Source organism: Podarcis melisellensis, assembly GCF_964234715.1.
Source record: "Podarcis melisellensis genome assembly, chromosome: 11".
Lineage (NCBI taxonomy): Eukaryota > Metazoa > Chordata > Lepidosauria > Squamata > Lacertidae > Podarcis > Podarcis melisellensis.
In genome coordinates, this window is record NC_138543.1 from 4453641 (window position 1) to 4468195 (window position 14555).

Below are 14555 nucleotides of genomic sequence, written 5' to 3' on the forward strand. Positions count from 1 at the left end.
AAATTTGGCACTCCAGGCCTTTCCCCTGACCCCCCCCCACTGACCCAGCTCCACAGCCTCCTTGGGCTTTTGCCTGGCTGGAATGTGTTCTTGAACAGGGATAAAGCGTCCTGCCTGCATGGAGAATGTGTGCGCATTTCTATGGTTGGAATAGAAATGGTTGCCTACTGTATACAAAGGTAAGAGTCACACCCATTGCTCTACTTTCTTATCCCTCTGGCCCTGCCTGCTACTGGAATGTGGCCTCCCGTATGTCGTCTGTGAGGGAGAGGACCCTCAAACTGAAAAACACTCCCTCTTCCCTCCCTACAGATATGTTGCTCAAATCAATACAAACCGCTTTGAGGTTTTGTTTTTTAACCATCAAGCAGTGTATAAATCTCATGAAATGAATATATAAAGCCTGAAAATGAGTTCACAGTTTTCGCAACTAAATGTGGCAGAATTTCAAGCAGGAATATTCCTTCTTGGGCTCAAAGAGTAATCTCCTCTCCCTGATACGTTATCCTTCCTGCAATTATTGTTGGTAATTAATTTCCCCACAAAAAGTAGGTTACTGCTTATCCAATATTATTAATAGACATACTTCCATGTCTTATAAAGATTTTGAGATGCACAAAAGGAAGGAATCTACATCATCATGTATTTTAAAATGAAAGGGTTTTTTTTTGTAATATATTTACTGCCTTTTGTAAAGATTTCTATAGGATCTTAAAAAGTATTACATTAAAAATATCATAGCTGTAATGAGTGTTTAGCTAGGTAAAGAAACCTGGCGAAGAATAAAGCCCAGAGTTTGGTGTAAGTGGAAGAAATTTAAAAGGGATTAGTGTTGCTAGATGCCAGGATGTGTTTCCGTGGACAAGGTGCTAGTCCTGGACAATTAAGAGAGCAATCCAAACTTGCAGAGGGTCTGGTCATGCAGCTCTGGAGGCCAACTTCTTGCAGACTCTTTCTTTTCTTCTCTGTAACAAAAGCTTCCAGCATAGAAAGTCTCAATCTGCAGATGTACACTCATCATGCTTAACTTAAAACTCAAGGCAACGTAGGGGGGAAAGTTGCTTCTGCAAAAGCATTGCTTCTCTTTGGCTTCCTATGGAACAATCATTGCCTGAACATTCCCTATCAGAGAACTAAAAGTGCCCAACAATCCAATTTAAATGCCCCTGAAGGAGGATATTCTGTGTGGGGAAGAATTTTAGCAGCATCAAGCAGTAAACAAAACTGCAGTGAATGCTGTTGAAAGCGATTTCCTCACCCTCTGGTACCTACCTTCCCGCCGGAGGGGTACCTACCGTATTTTTCGCACTATAGGACGCACTTTTTCCCCTCCAAAAATGAAGGGGTGTGTGTGTGTCCTATGGGGCGAATGCAGGCTTTCAGTGAAGCCTGCTCTCCAGGCTTCGCGCAGCTCTCCACAAGCCGTGGGAGCCCGCACCCCAATGGCATGTCCAGATAGGGATGGAAGAGACCCTGGAGAGCTGCTGTATGTTAGTGTAGACAATACTGACCTGGAGGAAAGCACTGGTCAGCTTCATATAATCATAGACTTGTCGAGCTGGAAGGTATCCTCAGGGTCACCTAGTCCACCCTGGCACCCCCTGCAGGAATCTCAACTAAAGCCGCCATGACAGAAGGCTGACCAACCTTTCTGTGCACTGTGCTTCCTCCAGGCTGAGCTGAGATTTATAAGCAGCTGCAAGCCCGCAGCCAGCCAAGGAAGCACAGCACACCTCGCCTCTCCCTCAAACTCATACAGATGCCCCCAGAGGGTTCTCTCTCCACCATAGTGGCCTAAGCCCCCATATCCACCGCACGCTGGCCAGCCTGCCTCCTGCCCCCCAGTGGGGGAGGCAAGGCGAGAGGAAGAGGCACTGCCGAGCGTCCGGCTCAGCTCGCTTCTTGCACACGCGGCCCAAGCCTTCTGGTGCCAAGACACCAAGTCCCCCAGGCCTCCTCAGGGAAGGAGCTGCTCGGAGTGAAAGAATCCAGACCAAATCTTCCTCGAAGGGAAAGCTGGATTCCTGCTTTCTCCTCACTTCAATTTATTACTTATTTATTTGAATTTCTATACAAGCTTTCCTAAGAGGATCACAGGGTGGCTTGCAATATAAAAACAAAAACACATAATGTGGTAACCAACAAAACTTTACTTCCCCTCCCCCTTTTGGTGGACTAGCCCCTTAAGTATCTCTCTTCCGTTTTGGCAGAGTGTGAGGAGGAGCAACGGGGGGGGGGGGCATGCCTGTTGCATCCTCCTCAGCCATCCTGGCAACCCTGTACAGCATCACAAAGCGGAGCATAGGCTTTGTGATGCCGATTCCTCCTTTGCCACACAATCCCCTCCCATCACCAGCAGCAGCCCAGCCACCCTCCTTCTCTCCTCACCTCACTTGCCTGCCAGCTCTCTCTTTCTCTGAGCCTCCTACATCCGGCACTCTGGGCAGTGCACGCATGCTCCCTTTGTCCCTCCCCCACCCAAAAAACAGACATTTTGGCAATTTTTAAAAATTCCCCCCAGATGGTGATTTCACCCTTGCAGTCTCGGACGTATCGGGGGGGGGGGGGCACGGACTTATTGCAACCCTACATTAGGGACACCTATATAACCCACTGTCCATCTCCTAGTATTTTGAAAGAGAAATTGAAGGGGAGGGGAGAATTCATAGCTCAGCGTGAATTGGATTATGTGGGATAATGATAAAAACAGATATCTTAATTTATTCTTGAGCTACTTAATTCCTCTGTGAGAAGCTGACTGTGCTAGTTCTGCAGACCCTGTCCTGGTACAACCATACAAGGAGGGTTTGCAGTCTGAATTTAGCCAAGTCACATAACACAACAAGGTTGACAGCCTTACAAATCTGGAGGAACAACATTCTTCATGTGTGTCAACGGGAACTGGTTTTAGGCGTGTGCTCTTCACAATGTTGGAGGAATTTATACAAGCATTTTTAATAATTTCAATCCACTGTGTGTGATAGTTCTTCAGCTGTTCCTTGCATTACATTCAAAGAAGGTGAGGAGAGGAAAAGGGGAGGGTTCCTATTTTAAGTTCCTGCAGTCTAGGCTGTGTTGGATAACTTCAGTTTAAAACACTACTTTTTTGTTTCCTTATAAAGAATAGAGCTCATCTAGATTCTAGGAGACCTTACATAAAAAGAGAACAAGTGTTGGGAGGTGTAGAGAAAAGGAAAGAAAAAACACTGACCCCAATTGAGCTGCACATGCAATAGCACTGACAAAACAACAGCAATAGCAGCAATCAGCTATTTGGTGGGACACAGACAGAAACATGCTTCCTAGCACATACAGGACATTGTCCTGTTCGCTTCTGCATCGTTCCTTCCTTATTTCAGATATCGTGACATACTGATATATCACAGTGTTTAGCTGGTGATATATCACTAAAACCAGATGTCGCCCAGCCCCATCTGCAACTAAGCGCAGAAAAGTGAAAGTGAAAATGCACTTCTATCATTCTCATTTGCAAATTCCAGCTCACTTATTTCCGTCACTGCAGCTCTAGTGTAGTTAAAGAAAAGCAGCTGTAGCCTCCCTCCTAGTGACATTACTGCATGATCCCAAAGCATATAGTCAAATCACTAAAATTAATGGTACCTATGGGGAGCTTAAAGGGATGCGGGTGGCGCTGTGGGTTAAACCACAGAGCCTAGGACTTGCCGATCAGAAGGTCGGCAGTTCGAATCCCCGTGATGGAGTGAGCTCCCGTTGCTCGGTCCCAGCTCCTGCCAACCTAGCAGTTCGAAAGCACATCAAAGTGCAAGTAGATAAATAGGTACTGCTCCGGCGGGAAGGTAAACGGCGTTTCAGTGCGCTGCTCTGGTTCGCCTGAAGCGGCTTAGTCATGCTGGCCACATGACCCGGAAGCTATACGCTGGCTCCCTTGGCCAATAAAGCGAGATGAGCGCCGCAACCCCAGAGTCATCCGCGACTGGACCTAATGGTCCGGGGGTCCCTTTACCTTTACCTTTATGGGGAGCTTGGGGTGTTAGGGGAACGTTAATATTTCTGGTGGGGGACAGAGCATGCTCCTTCTGGGTACATAATCTACTTTGGTCCCCACCCTGCACTCAGTCCTCACCTGTGGATCCTAGAAGCTGTCATCATGCAACAGTGCCCACACTTTGGGAAATGGTTTTGACTGGCTGGCAGCCGCTGGCTAAATCAGGTGAGGGTAGCCAATTGGTCTCAAATGCTCAGAACCCAGCACAATCCAAAATAGAGTCCCTAAGATGGTTGGATGGCATCGTGTGTACCTCCTTCTGGCAAATCCTGCAGCCAAGCTGGTGCCAAATATATTGCTCTGGTTTCCTTTGAACTACATCAACAAGGCAGAGGGGAGGGGGTCTTCTGGGCAGCCCGGGACCTCCACACACAATGCCCAGGCTTGTGCCCCTGAGAGGTCACTTTGGTACCAGTCTCCACAGCTACAGGTTGGCACTGTCGTTCTCCAGCAATTTGACTTTGAACCCAGAGGCACACTCCATTCTCTTTCGAGACAGATGGATGCCAACAAAATGGTAGTGTTTTAAATTGCTTTATTTTGGCTGGACATATGCAATAGTTATCGCATACAGATAAGAATAATAGGTATAAAGTATTTCATCTCATTCTCTTCATTCTCTGGGGTGAAGGGGCCAAAGCTTATTGAACACGTTTTGCAAACAGAAGGATCCAGCTCCAATCCCCAGCATCTCCAGGTAGGACTGGGAAATGAACCTGGAGAGCCACTGCCAGTCAGTGCAGACAGTCCTGAGGTAGATGGACACACCGCACTGTGAGCTAAGCTATGGATTTGCAAAGCCACACAAATGTGTGGGCTCCCAGAGAGGAATTCACAGCCACTTCACTCTTCCCCAGTCCTTATTACTGCTGCACTGTGCTGAGCCAAGCCAAGGTTTGAACTCAAGACTCCTGGCTACTGTCTCTCTTCACTTACTACTAACTGTGTTTTAAGCTCAGTTCAGTTTACTGCAAATTAGGTTAGTATAAGGCAGCCTCCTGTGTACCTATAAGCGACCCAACTGTATACATACTGTTGGAGACCGGGAGTCTGCTTTCAAAAGGAAAGAACCCCGTGGCTGTAAGTCAGGCACCCTGAGGATCTTAGATGGTACAAATTTGTCTTTCATATCCTATTCCATTCGTTACAGTTGTACAGGTTTCAAAAACTGTCAGCTTGCTACAACACTTGCATTTTCACGTCTATTTCTTTTTGGGAAAATAAATCATTTTACTTCCCTGGACAAATGAACAAAATTGTTGCAGATCAATAGTGAGACAGAACAGATGAAGATGAGAAGGAGTGATCTACCTGATTTCCAAAGGCTTAGCAATGACTACTAATCGGAAATGAAGAAAGAAGACACTCCCAATGCAAAGAGTTTACTGCAGCATCTTGCTGAGTAATCATTACATCCTATTAGACAAATTTAATAAGAAGAAAAAAAGATTTCGTATGTACAAGTAAGATCAAAGAAGCTTCACTAGATATGGCCTGTTTTCAGCATAAGACTGCTTAAATTGAATTTTATGACTTTACTATATGCAGATTTCCCCCATCCCATTTGATATCCTCTTTACACCTGACCTACAAATGTCTAAATGAGTATTCTGGAGGTGTAGTATTAGAATTAGCATGACCTACAACAATACTGCTAGGCAGCAGACTCAAGTAGAACTGGACACAATGAAGGCAACCATATATTTTCCTGACAATGTGGTCAAATTACGCTTAATCTTGTGACCACTTGCTGATTCTCCCCTGCAAATGACACTTACAAGCCACCACAGTTTATTTTTTCTCAGCTGGGTGGAGTGGGGGGCTGAGAGGAGAGCATGTGGCCACGGGAGAAAGATTAAGTACCCCTTTACCCAACATTCCCCTTGATGGCTCTCCTCAATGCATTTGAGTTATCCAAGTAAGCATGGTATTGGGAACATGCACTTGCAGAAAGAATACCTCATTCTGTACTCACAGGATTATCCGGATCTCCTAGTATTTTCTTAGCATGTGAACTCTCCCTACATTTAATTTTTACCTTCATACTTTACAGAATGTTTGACAAATCCCATTTATGTATTAGGCTGAATATGAATAAGAAGTACAACAGACAGAGGAAGCTGCTTTGCACTGAGTAAGACCCAAAGGACCATCGGTCTCAGTACTGTACACTGACCAGCAGTTGCTCCAGTGGTCTATTCCAGCCCTACCTGGAGAGGCCGGAGATTGAACCCGGGGCCTTCTGCATGCAAAGCATGTGTTCTACCACTGAGCTACGATCTTTCCCCTAAACATGAAGCAGAAGAACATGTGAAGAGTTCTGCTGGATCAGACCAACTATCTAGTCCAGTAGCCTCTTACCACACATCGTCCGGTAACCCTAGCTGGCTGAACAGATGATAAAATGGGGGCCAGCCAGCAAGCAACTGTAAGGTAAAGGGACCCCTGACCATTAGGTCCAGTTGTGACCGACTCTGGGGTTGCGGCACTCATCTCGCTTTAGTGGCCGAGGGAGCGTACAGCTTCCGGGTCATGTGGCCAGCATGACTAAGCCACTTCTGGCAAACCAGAGCAGTGCACGGAAACGCCGTCTACCTTCCTGTCAGAGCGGTACCTATTTATCTACTTGCACTGCGTTGCTTTTGAACTGCTAGGTTTTGAACCGCCGACCTTCTGATCAGCAAGTCCTAGGCTCTGTGGTTTAACCCACAGTGCCAACCAGGCCCCTCATGCAACTATAACAGTACACAAATCAGAGGGACAAAATTATCCACAGAATTTCAACAAGAGTGATAAGCAAGTTCTCTTTTCTTGTTGAAGGCAGTGCTGAAAGCCAATAACGTTCCTCCAAAATAGCAGGTTGCATGACTGACTGAGGTATATTCGAGACACACTGTTCCTTTACAGTTTGCGAAGAGGCAGGAACGCCCCCCCCCCCAACACACAGTCACACACACAACTTGATTAAAGTCATACATATCCTGTGATATGTATGGCTTACACATACTGGGTTATTTAGTCTAAATAGTATGAAACAAATTGGTTTCAGTAAAGGACCCTTATAAACACTGTTGTTTTAGCTTTATCTGTTGTCTAATGGGCAACCACCACACACATTGCTGAATCACACAGTATCATCAATGTTCAAGTAAAATAGGAAGCTCTACAGGAAGACTGCAAGAGGATGTGTGTCTAAATTTGGCTGAATACAAGGAGCAAACTAGGCTATGCACATCCTATATATTTATTTCTGGGAAGGGACAGAAGAAAACACAAATATGGCAAAGCTTTTTGCTTTCTTAAAATGACTTATTTAAGAAGCCTCTGGATGGAGGGAAACAATATTGCTTCAAGAGACAGCAATGTTGCATTTGCTGATTATAATTTAAACCACACTGTGGACAAGACAGAAACAGTTATCACACAAGCGGAACTGTCAGCTCTTTAATTTCCAATGAGCTTCTCATTCAATAACCATTTCATTTGCCAACTAACAGGAGGCTTTTCCTTGACAAAACTAATTCCAAAGCACGTGTATGAGTGTGTGTACACATGAAACTATTTTGTCAAAATCAGCTGTCAATAGACCTTTACTGGCAGTGATCCTACAATTAAAATTCTTTGAAGTTTCTTTTCACTGCATGAACAAACAGAACTGATTTCTCTATTTAATAGGATACTTAATTCACATCATTGTTAGCAGTGCCTTTAATCATACCACCATCCTGATTTCCTTGAAGTTATTTTATTTAATATATAGTGGGTGTCTTAGTGCAACTAATAATTTTAAAGGGCACAAAATTGTGTAATTAAAAAGAGGAACATTTCGTTGATTAGCTGAAACGTCTGAGAATCATTTCTTTGACAATGGCTTGCAAACATGGGGAAGAATCTCGTAGACTAGAGAGGGATGATGGGATGGCCAAACAAGCATCCTCTATAAAACTAGCTTTGCTTCAACACCTTTTGAATTCCACCACCCCCCCCCCCGTTTGCACATATTTAAATAATTATATGCAAGGTAACTAACTCATGGCTTCTCAGAACATGTTCAAAGTTTGAATTACATACATGAAAACTGATTAGATTTATAGGGATATAGCTGCATACATTTTCCGAAAAGAGAGCCCATGTTTTCTTGATGAAAGGTTTAGATAGGAGGAGGCACCTGTGTGGCAGAGGACAGAGCCCTGAATATTTTAGGCATCAAAACACCTACTGCTTCTACAAGTTACTAGACTTCTGGCTTGCACATACTTCCATTCCCTAAATGGTAGCTTATCGAGACATATTTCCTTAAGATGTATGCACAAAAAATGTGTTTCTATTTTGTTTTCTTTGTCAAAAGACCTATTATTAAAGTAACTGCACAAGGTGGTCTGGAAGCCAGCTTTGCTTCTGCATAGCTATGAGCTGTCCAGGGTGCAGACTGAGAGATTAGAAAATGAGCCCTGCAGGTGTGAAAAGCTGTTAAAAGGCTTATTTAGTATTCCACAGGCTCCTGTTCCAAGTGGACCTTGAAGGAGTCTTGTATAATTTCTGCTACCGTATTTCTCCAAGTGAACATGCCTAACTTAAACCAGAAACAGAGAGTGCAGCAAAATTAACGCACAACTTGAAAAGCAGCAAAGTGAAAATACCCAGTATATAACCTTCAAGGAGCCTAGTCCAAATCTGAGCTACACTTTTGTTAAAAATGGAAGAGCTTGTGATATAATTTGTTCAAAAACAGTTGTCCCCTCTCCCACTGGCAGAAGGGATCCTAAGCTCTTCCCGTCCAGAAAGGCAGTGCTGCCTATTAATTACTGGTGTCAGACGACAACTTCAATGGGACTCCCTCCCGGGACTTATCAGCTAATCAATGCTGAGAGCAAGATCCCCTAAAGGTGTGCTTTTAGTTATTGCACTGATTGGTCTATTTAGCTAAAAACCATCCTACTTCTTCCAACTGGCATAACGTAAGGGGCACATACACCATTTTTGTGTGAAGTGCAGTGATCATGCATCACCATGATCAGGAATAGATTCCTGATCACACATGGAAACCAAACTATTGCCTTTGCAGAATTCTGGCTCCATCCTGATCCATTTATGAACAAACATCTCACAAGACCATGAAGATGTCCATAAAATAAGCCATTTCCAGTCCCACGAGAAATAACACGAGTACATCGAACAAGTACTATGAGGCAACACGCTGGGGAATGTGGCTGTCTGTGAGAAGGCAAAAGTAGCTGTACGCTTCATTAAGACCCAGATTTAAGCAATGCTACAGATCTTTCCCCTTTACCGTTTTCAATATCACAGCAGACTCTGTTTAGCCTCTGGTAATGAGGATTACGAAGCAGATCAGAACAGTCACATCCTTCCACTAAAAGGCATGTATCACTCAGCTCTCCCAGCATCACACCAACACCAATAGCAGTGTTCAGTTAACTCAGGGGAGGCTAATCCATGGTGCTCCAGGTGTTGGACTTTACATTCTGTCAGTCCCAACCAACATGGACAATAGTCAGGGATGTAGTCCAGCAACATTTCAAGGGCCAAAGGTTAGACACCCCTTAGTTAACTAGTCACATTCTACCTCTTTCTTCATCAGGGATAATGGACCTGTGGTTCATTCCTGACAATTTCTCTGATCCTGGCTGCATGGTGGAAAGGAGCTGGAATACAGCAACATCTGGAGGACCACAGGTTTCCTATTCCTTCCTCATACAAACACAAGCTTGATTCACACTTCACTTTAAACAAGCTTTGGATTAATCCAATGGGTGTATTCTAAGAATGACTAATGTTGGATACAACCCTAAGATTGCAATCCTAAACCTACTTACTCGGGAAAAAATCCCATGGAACACAGCAAGATTTACTGCAGAGGAAGCATACATAGGACTCTGCTGCAAATAGGACTCATGAAAACTTTACTTTTAAAATAAAGTAGCCACAGCAACAACATACTTAGGAGTTCTAGTTGTAAGCTGCAATTAATGGAAGAGTGTATTTATTATAGTAATTAAAGCTTACATTTAATTTAAGATGACACCAATGCATTCCTGGTTTTATTGAAAATGTTCAATAATCCAAGCCAGTGGCAGAATCTTTAAAAAAGAGCGTAGATTTTTTGAAACTGATGAGAAAAACAAAGTGGCTTACTAAAAATACCCTGCTGCTTTAAAAGCAAAAACGAAACTCTGCATGGATAGAATTTCCTGATATGAAATTCAAGCGATTAGGTAGTGCCTTTCCTGTATTTTCCAGGAGATTCAGAAACATGGATGCAGAAAGGAAATGGTTTTAAGATAACTTTGCCTCTGCTTATCCAACAGAGTAGGATGTTCAGCCAACTTTTTGTGTAAAATTTACATTTTTATATCACCCGGAACATATTTAGCAAAAGCACATTTCCTGGTGAATTCAGGTCCTGCTTTTGATTAGTGTGATCACAGGAGACCCTAACAGCTTTCTTCATGGTTGTCATTCTACGGACAAAGAGTATCGGAATTCAGAACTTAAGGTGGCATCGAAAGTCTAGTTCACACATCCTCAGGTGACCTCAGGAGCGGTTTCTATGAGCAGGCTGGACAGACTGGCCATGCCTGCACCAAGGCAGCATTTGTGTGAACTGATGCCTCCATATCAGTAGTGTACACATACTTCCCACAAATTCCATGAGAGTGGTGACACTTTTTAGAGAAGCTGGTTCATACAAATTGGACATCCACATGAGCATAACATGGAAGTCTCAGACAGCCCCATAGGCACCCAAGACAAAGGATTTAAACTGAGTTCCACATGGCAAACGTGTTCACTGACTCAGAGTTCCACTAAAGCCAACAATGGCAGAGCATCGTAATTCCATACCCACACCCACACAGCTGTGTTCTTGCTTTTGTCCAGAAGCATCACTTTACTAGTATATTTTTTTTAGTTGGATAGCAGGAGAACGTTATGGTTTTTTCTGATTATCTTTTACTTGCTCAAATCACACAGCCATGAAAATAGTTCAATTGTCCCTTACCTACCCCAAGACTGGTGTGTTGAATAACCAGATGTCCTCTAAAAAGGTAAAGATAAAGAACCCCCGACAGTTAAGTCCAGTTGCAGACGACTCTGGGGTTGCAGTGGTCATCTTGCTCTATAGGCCAAGGGAGCCGCCATTTGTCCCCAGACTGTTTTTCCGGGTCATGTGGCCAGCATGACTAAGCTGCTTCTGGCGAAACCAGAGCAGCACAAGGAAACACCATTTGCCTTCCCGCCAGAGCGGTACCTATTCATCTACTTGCACTTTTTGGCATGTTTTCAAACTGCTAGGTTGGCAGGAGCTGGGACCGAGCAACAGGAGCTCACCCCATGGCAGGGATTCAAACTGCCGACCTTCTGATTGGCAAGCCCAAGAGGCTCAGTGGTTTAGACCACAGCGCCACCCGCATCCCCTACTAGATGTCCTCTAGTACAAAATAAACTGAAATATTTGAAAATACAAGTGCACAAAAAATATATATAGTGGGCTCTTAACAGTATTGACTATAATCACAAAATGTACTGATTTTTAAAGTTTTACATAATCCTTGTGAACCGTATAATAACAGACACCTGAATTTAAATGATAACCATTTAACTTCAATAAATTGATAATTGGAGAAAAACCATATGTTCTTATTGGATTTTTCTCCCACATTTCATTTTGATGTAATAAAAAACTCTATAGATACCTGAACGTGTCCTAAGGGTTGTGATACAATCATATTAATGTCAGTCACATTAATTCTTGCACAAAGCTGGTTAGCAAATTCAGACCTTTCCACATGGAAGAGAGAAATTAATTTCCTATCTATTATATGCACACAAAGCTCCAGTACCTTTTGACATTAGGATTCTACTACCTCTCTCAGAAAAAAAATGCTGTGGAAGTTTTTTAAAGTATAAATATTGTGCTGTGAACCAAGAGGGGAAGGTTCATGTCTGCAAGTCAAGTGCACTATAAATAATACAAAAACACATTTCCAAGTGTAGCCTAGCACAGCTGGAGCTGACAGGAGTTGTAGTCCAACAACATCTGGGAGCCCAAGGTTAAAGAGGCTGCATAATTTCAAGGCGCATAAATACAATCAAGTCAGTTTCCCCTCCATGCATCTATTCCAATCAATTTTTATGTCCAGCTTTACATCAATCCAAGTTAAGTTATCAATGAGCGCGCTCTGCACAAAAGCAGGATCCATCCATGGCTCAGGAAAGGCAGAAGAGGCAACATCATGTTCTTACATCACAACATCAAGAACGGCTGCACTTTGAGGAGCCATTTCTGTGTTTGACTATACCAGTTCAGGTAACAGTGAGCTCACAGCACTGAAAATTCTTCCATGCAAGGATATTCCTTCCACATAGAACAACAAGCAGATCAGTGAGAACTAGGCTAGAACCCTAGTCGCTAATTTGCTAGTTTTCTATTAGGAGAGAGGAATACTTGCCATAGTTCCCACTTGTAATGTGGTGGTGGTTCAGCACAAGTAGGTTTATCACCTATTACAGTTAAACTAGGCTAGAGAAACAGGTCTGGTAAACCACATCCACAGTAGTCATCTCTACCTATACTGGATATCAGCTGTAGATACCTTTCTACCACCTTCTGTGACAAAGTGGAGAAATACCAGTGCTTAGTTTTCTGATGTGCTGTGTTTAAAAATGGCACTCTTTTCCCTCTCCAGAAATGGCTAAAGCAGATCCACAAAGTCAAAGCCATCTGATGTGATTTCAAAAGTAAAGCTGGAAAAAGTTCTGATCCATATTTAAACTGACAGCTTACCTTATTATGTTCATAGCTGTATGGGATTCTGAGTGTATCCATAGCTCTGATCATAGACTGCATTGCTGTGAATATATTCTGATACACAAGCTTTGTGAAGCCCCTTTTGTCCTCATCAGAGTATCCAGAACCATGGATGATTCTCATCTGTTTGATAAATGTGCTCTTGCCACTTTCTCCTGTACCTGAAAAATAATCAAATACAGATGCATCATTAGACTACAGTATCTGAAGAAAAGGCAGCAGTCGCACAACTTCATTTGTCCAGTTAAAGCAAACTTTATTCCCTATTACAGTAGTACCTTGGGTTACATATGCTTCAGGTTACAGACGCTACAGGTTACAGACTCCGCTAACCCAGAAATAGTACCTCGGGTTAAGAACTTTGCTTCAGGATGAGAACAGAAATCGTGCTCCAGCGGCGTAGTGGCAGCAGGAGGCCCCATTAGCTAAAGTGGTGCTTCAGGTTAAGAACAGTTTCAGGTTAAGAACGGACCTCTGGAACGAATTAAGTTCTTAACCCGAGGTACCACTGTGCAACCGTTTTGGGTTCATGTATTAATTCAACTCTAACACTGTTGTTGTTGTTATTGTTATTCCTCAATCACTGCTTGAAAATGCATAGACACAATAAACTTATGATTAAACACTTTTACACACAATGTAAGAACTAGATTGACTAATATATTTCCTTGCCACTGCACAACATTACCATCCATCAATATTCAAGCAATTAGCTACATCAGCTAGGTAGTATTATGACACAGTACTTACTTATGAAACCCAGTTTCAGATCCAAAATCATTTAAAAATATATTATATTCATTATCCTCTCCTAGCAATTTTCAAACTTCTCGAATTTGGTTTTGAGGTTTTACTAAATTGAAATTCCTGAATTATTTAGAAAATAAGGTCACTTGTGAAGCTTTGCATTTCCTCCACGACAAACACACACATTGTATGTGGCACAGTATTCCCTGAAAGCTGAGAAAAGATGCAAAGTGTCTATTTTATAAAATACTGGACAACTTCAAGAATTAGGAAGGATGAGACACTTGAACTTCCAGATCCTGACACCATCCTGGGGTTTTCAAAGAAGTGCAACAATTTTTTTAAAAAATCATTATCAAACATTTGCTTTAAAAAGAAACAGCAGAACATCATACAATCCCAACACAAAAAACAAAAACAAAAAAATCAGCAGCTAAAAAAATAAATTGAATATCTGAGTGAATAAATAAGTCTTAAGATTTATACCATTCAGCGCAGTGATCAGACTGAGAAGGTTCTTTCCTCAGTAGCCGTCAGCCTATTTCTGATAGAAGTGGAAGCCAAAGAAGGGCCTCTGGTGCAAAGCTTAGCATATGGGAAATTTCATGTGGAAGTTACTGGTTAAATCTTACCTCCTATATAGTTTTTAACAACATGACACTTAGCACTATAAGAATACGTGTTAACTGAACCCTGGGTTGCCAGATGCTGTTGGAATACAACTCCCATCATTTCCAGCCAGTTTCACCAATGGTCAGGGATGATGGGAATTGTAGTCCAATAACTGCTGGGGATCCAAGGTTGAGGAACAGTGGAGTATAATATATTTGAGTTTCCATGTATGGAATAATAGCCAAAATGTGAGGGGTGTGTGGGAGGAGAAAGCACGCACAAAAATGTGTACATACAAACTTGCAAGGCAGATTTAAAAGAATTGTATTTTTTTTAAATTGG

At 42.7% G+C, this 14555-nt stretch overlaps 1 protein-coding gene across 2 annotated transcripts in view; it reads right to left on the minus strand.

Annotated features, from left to right (window-relative positions):
- The window catches only part of LOC309380585 (guanine nucleotide-binding protein G(q) subunit alpha), an 87501-nt gene that overhangs the window by 41245 nt on the left and 31701 nt on the right, over positions 1-14555 (minus strand). For both annotated transcript variants that reach the window (XM_081930734.1, XM_081930735.1), the window contains exon 2: positions 12831-13015. In XM_081930734.1, coding sequence (XP_081786860.1) covers positions 12831-13015 — 185 coding nt within the window. The remainder of the gene's footprint in view (positions 1-12830; positions 13016-14555) is intronic.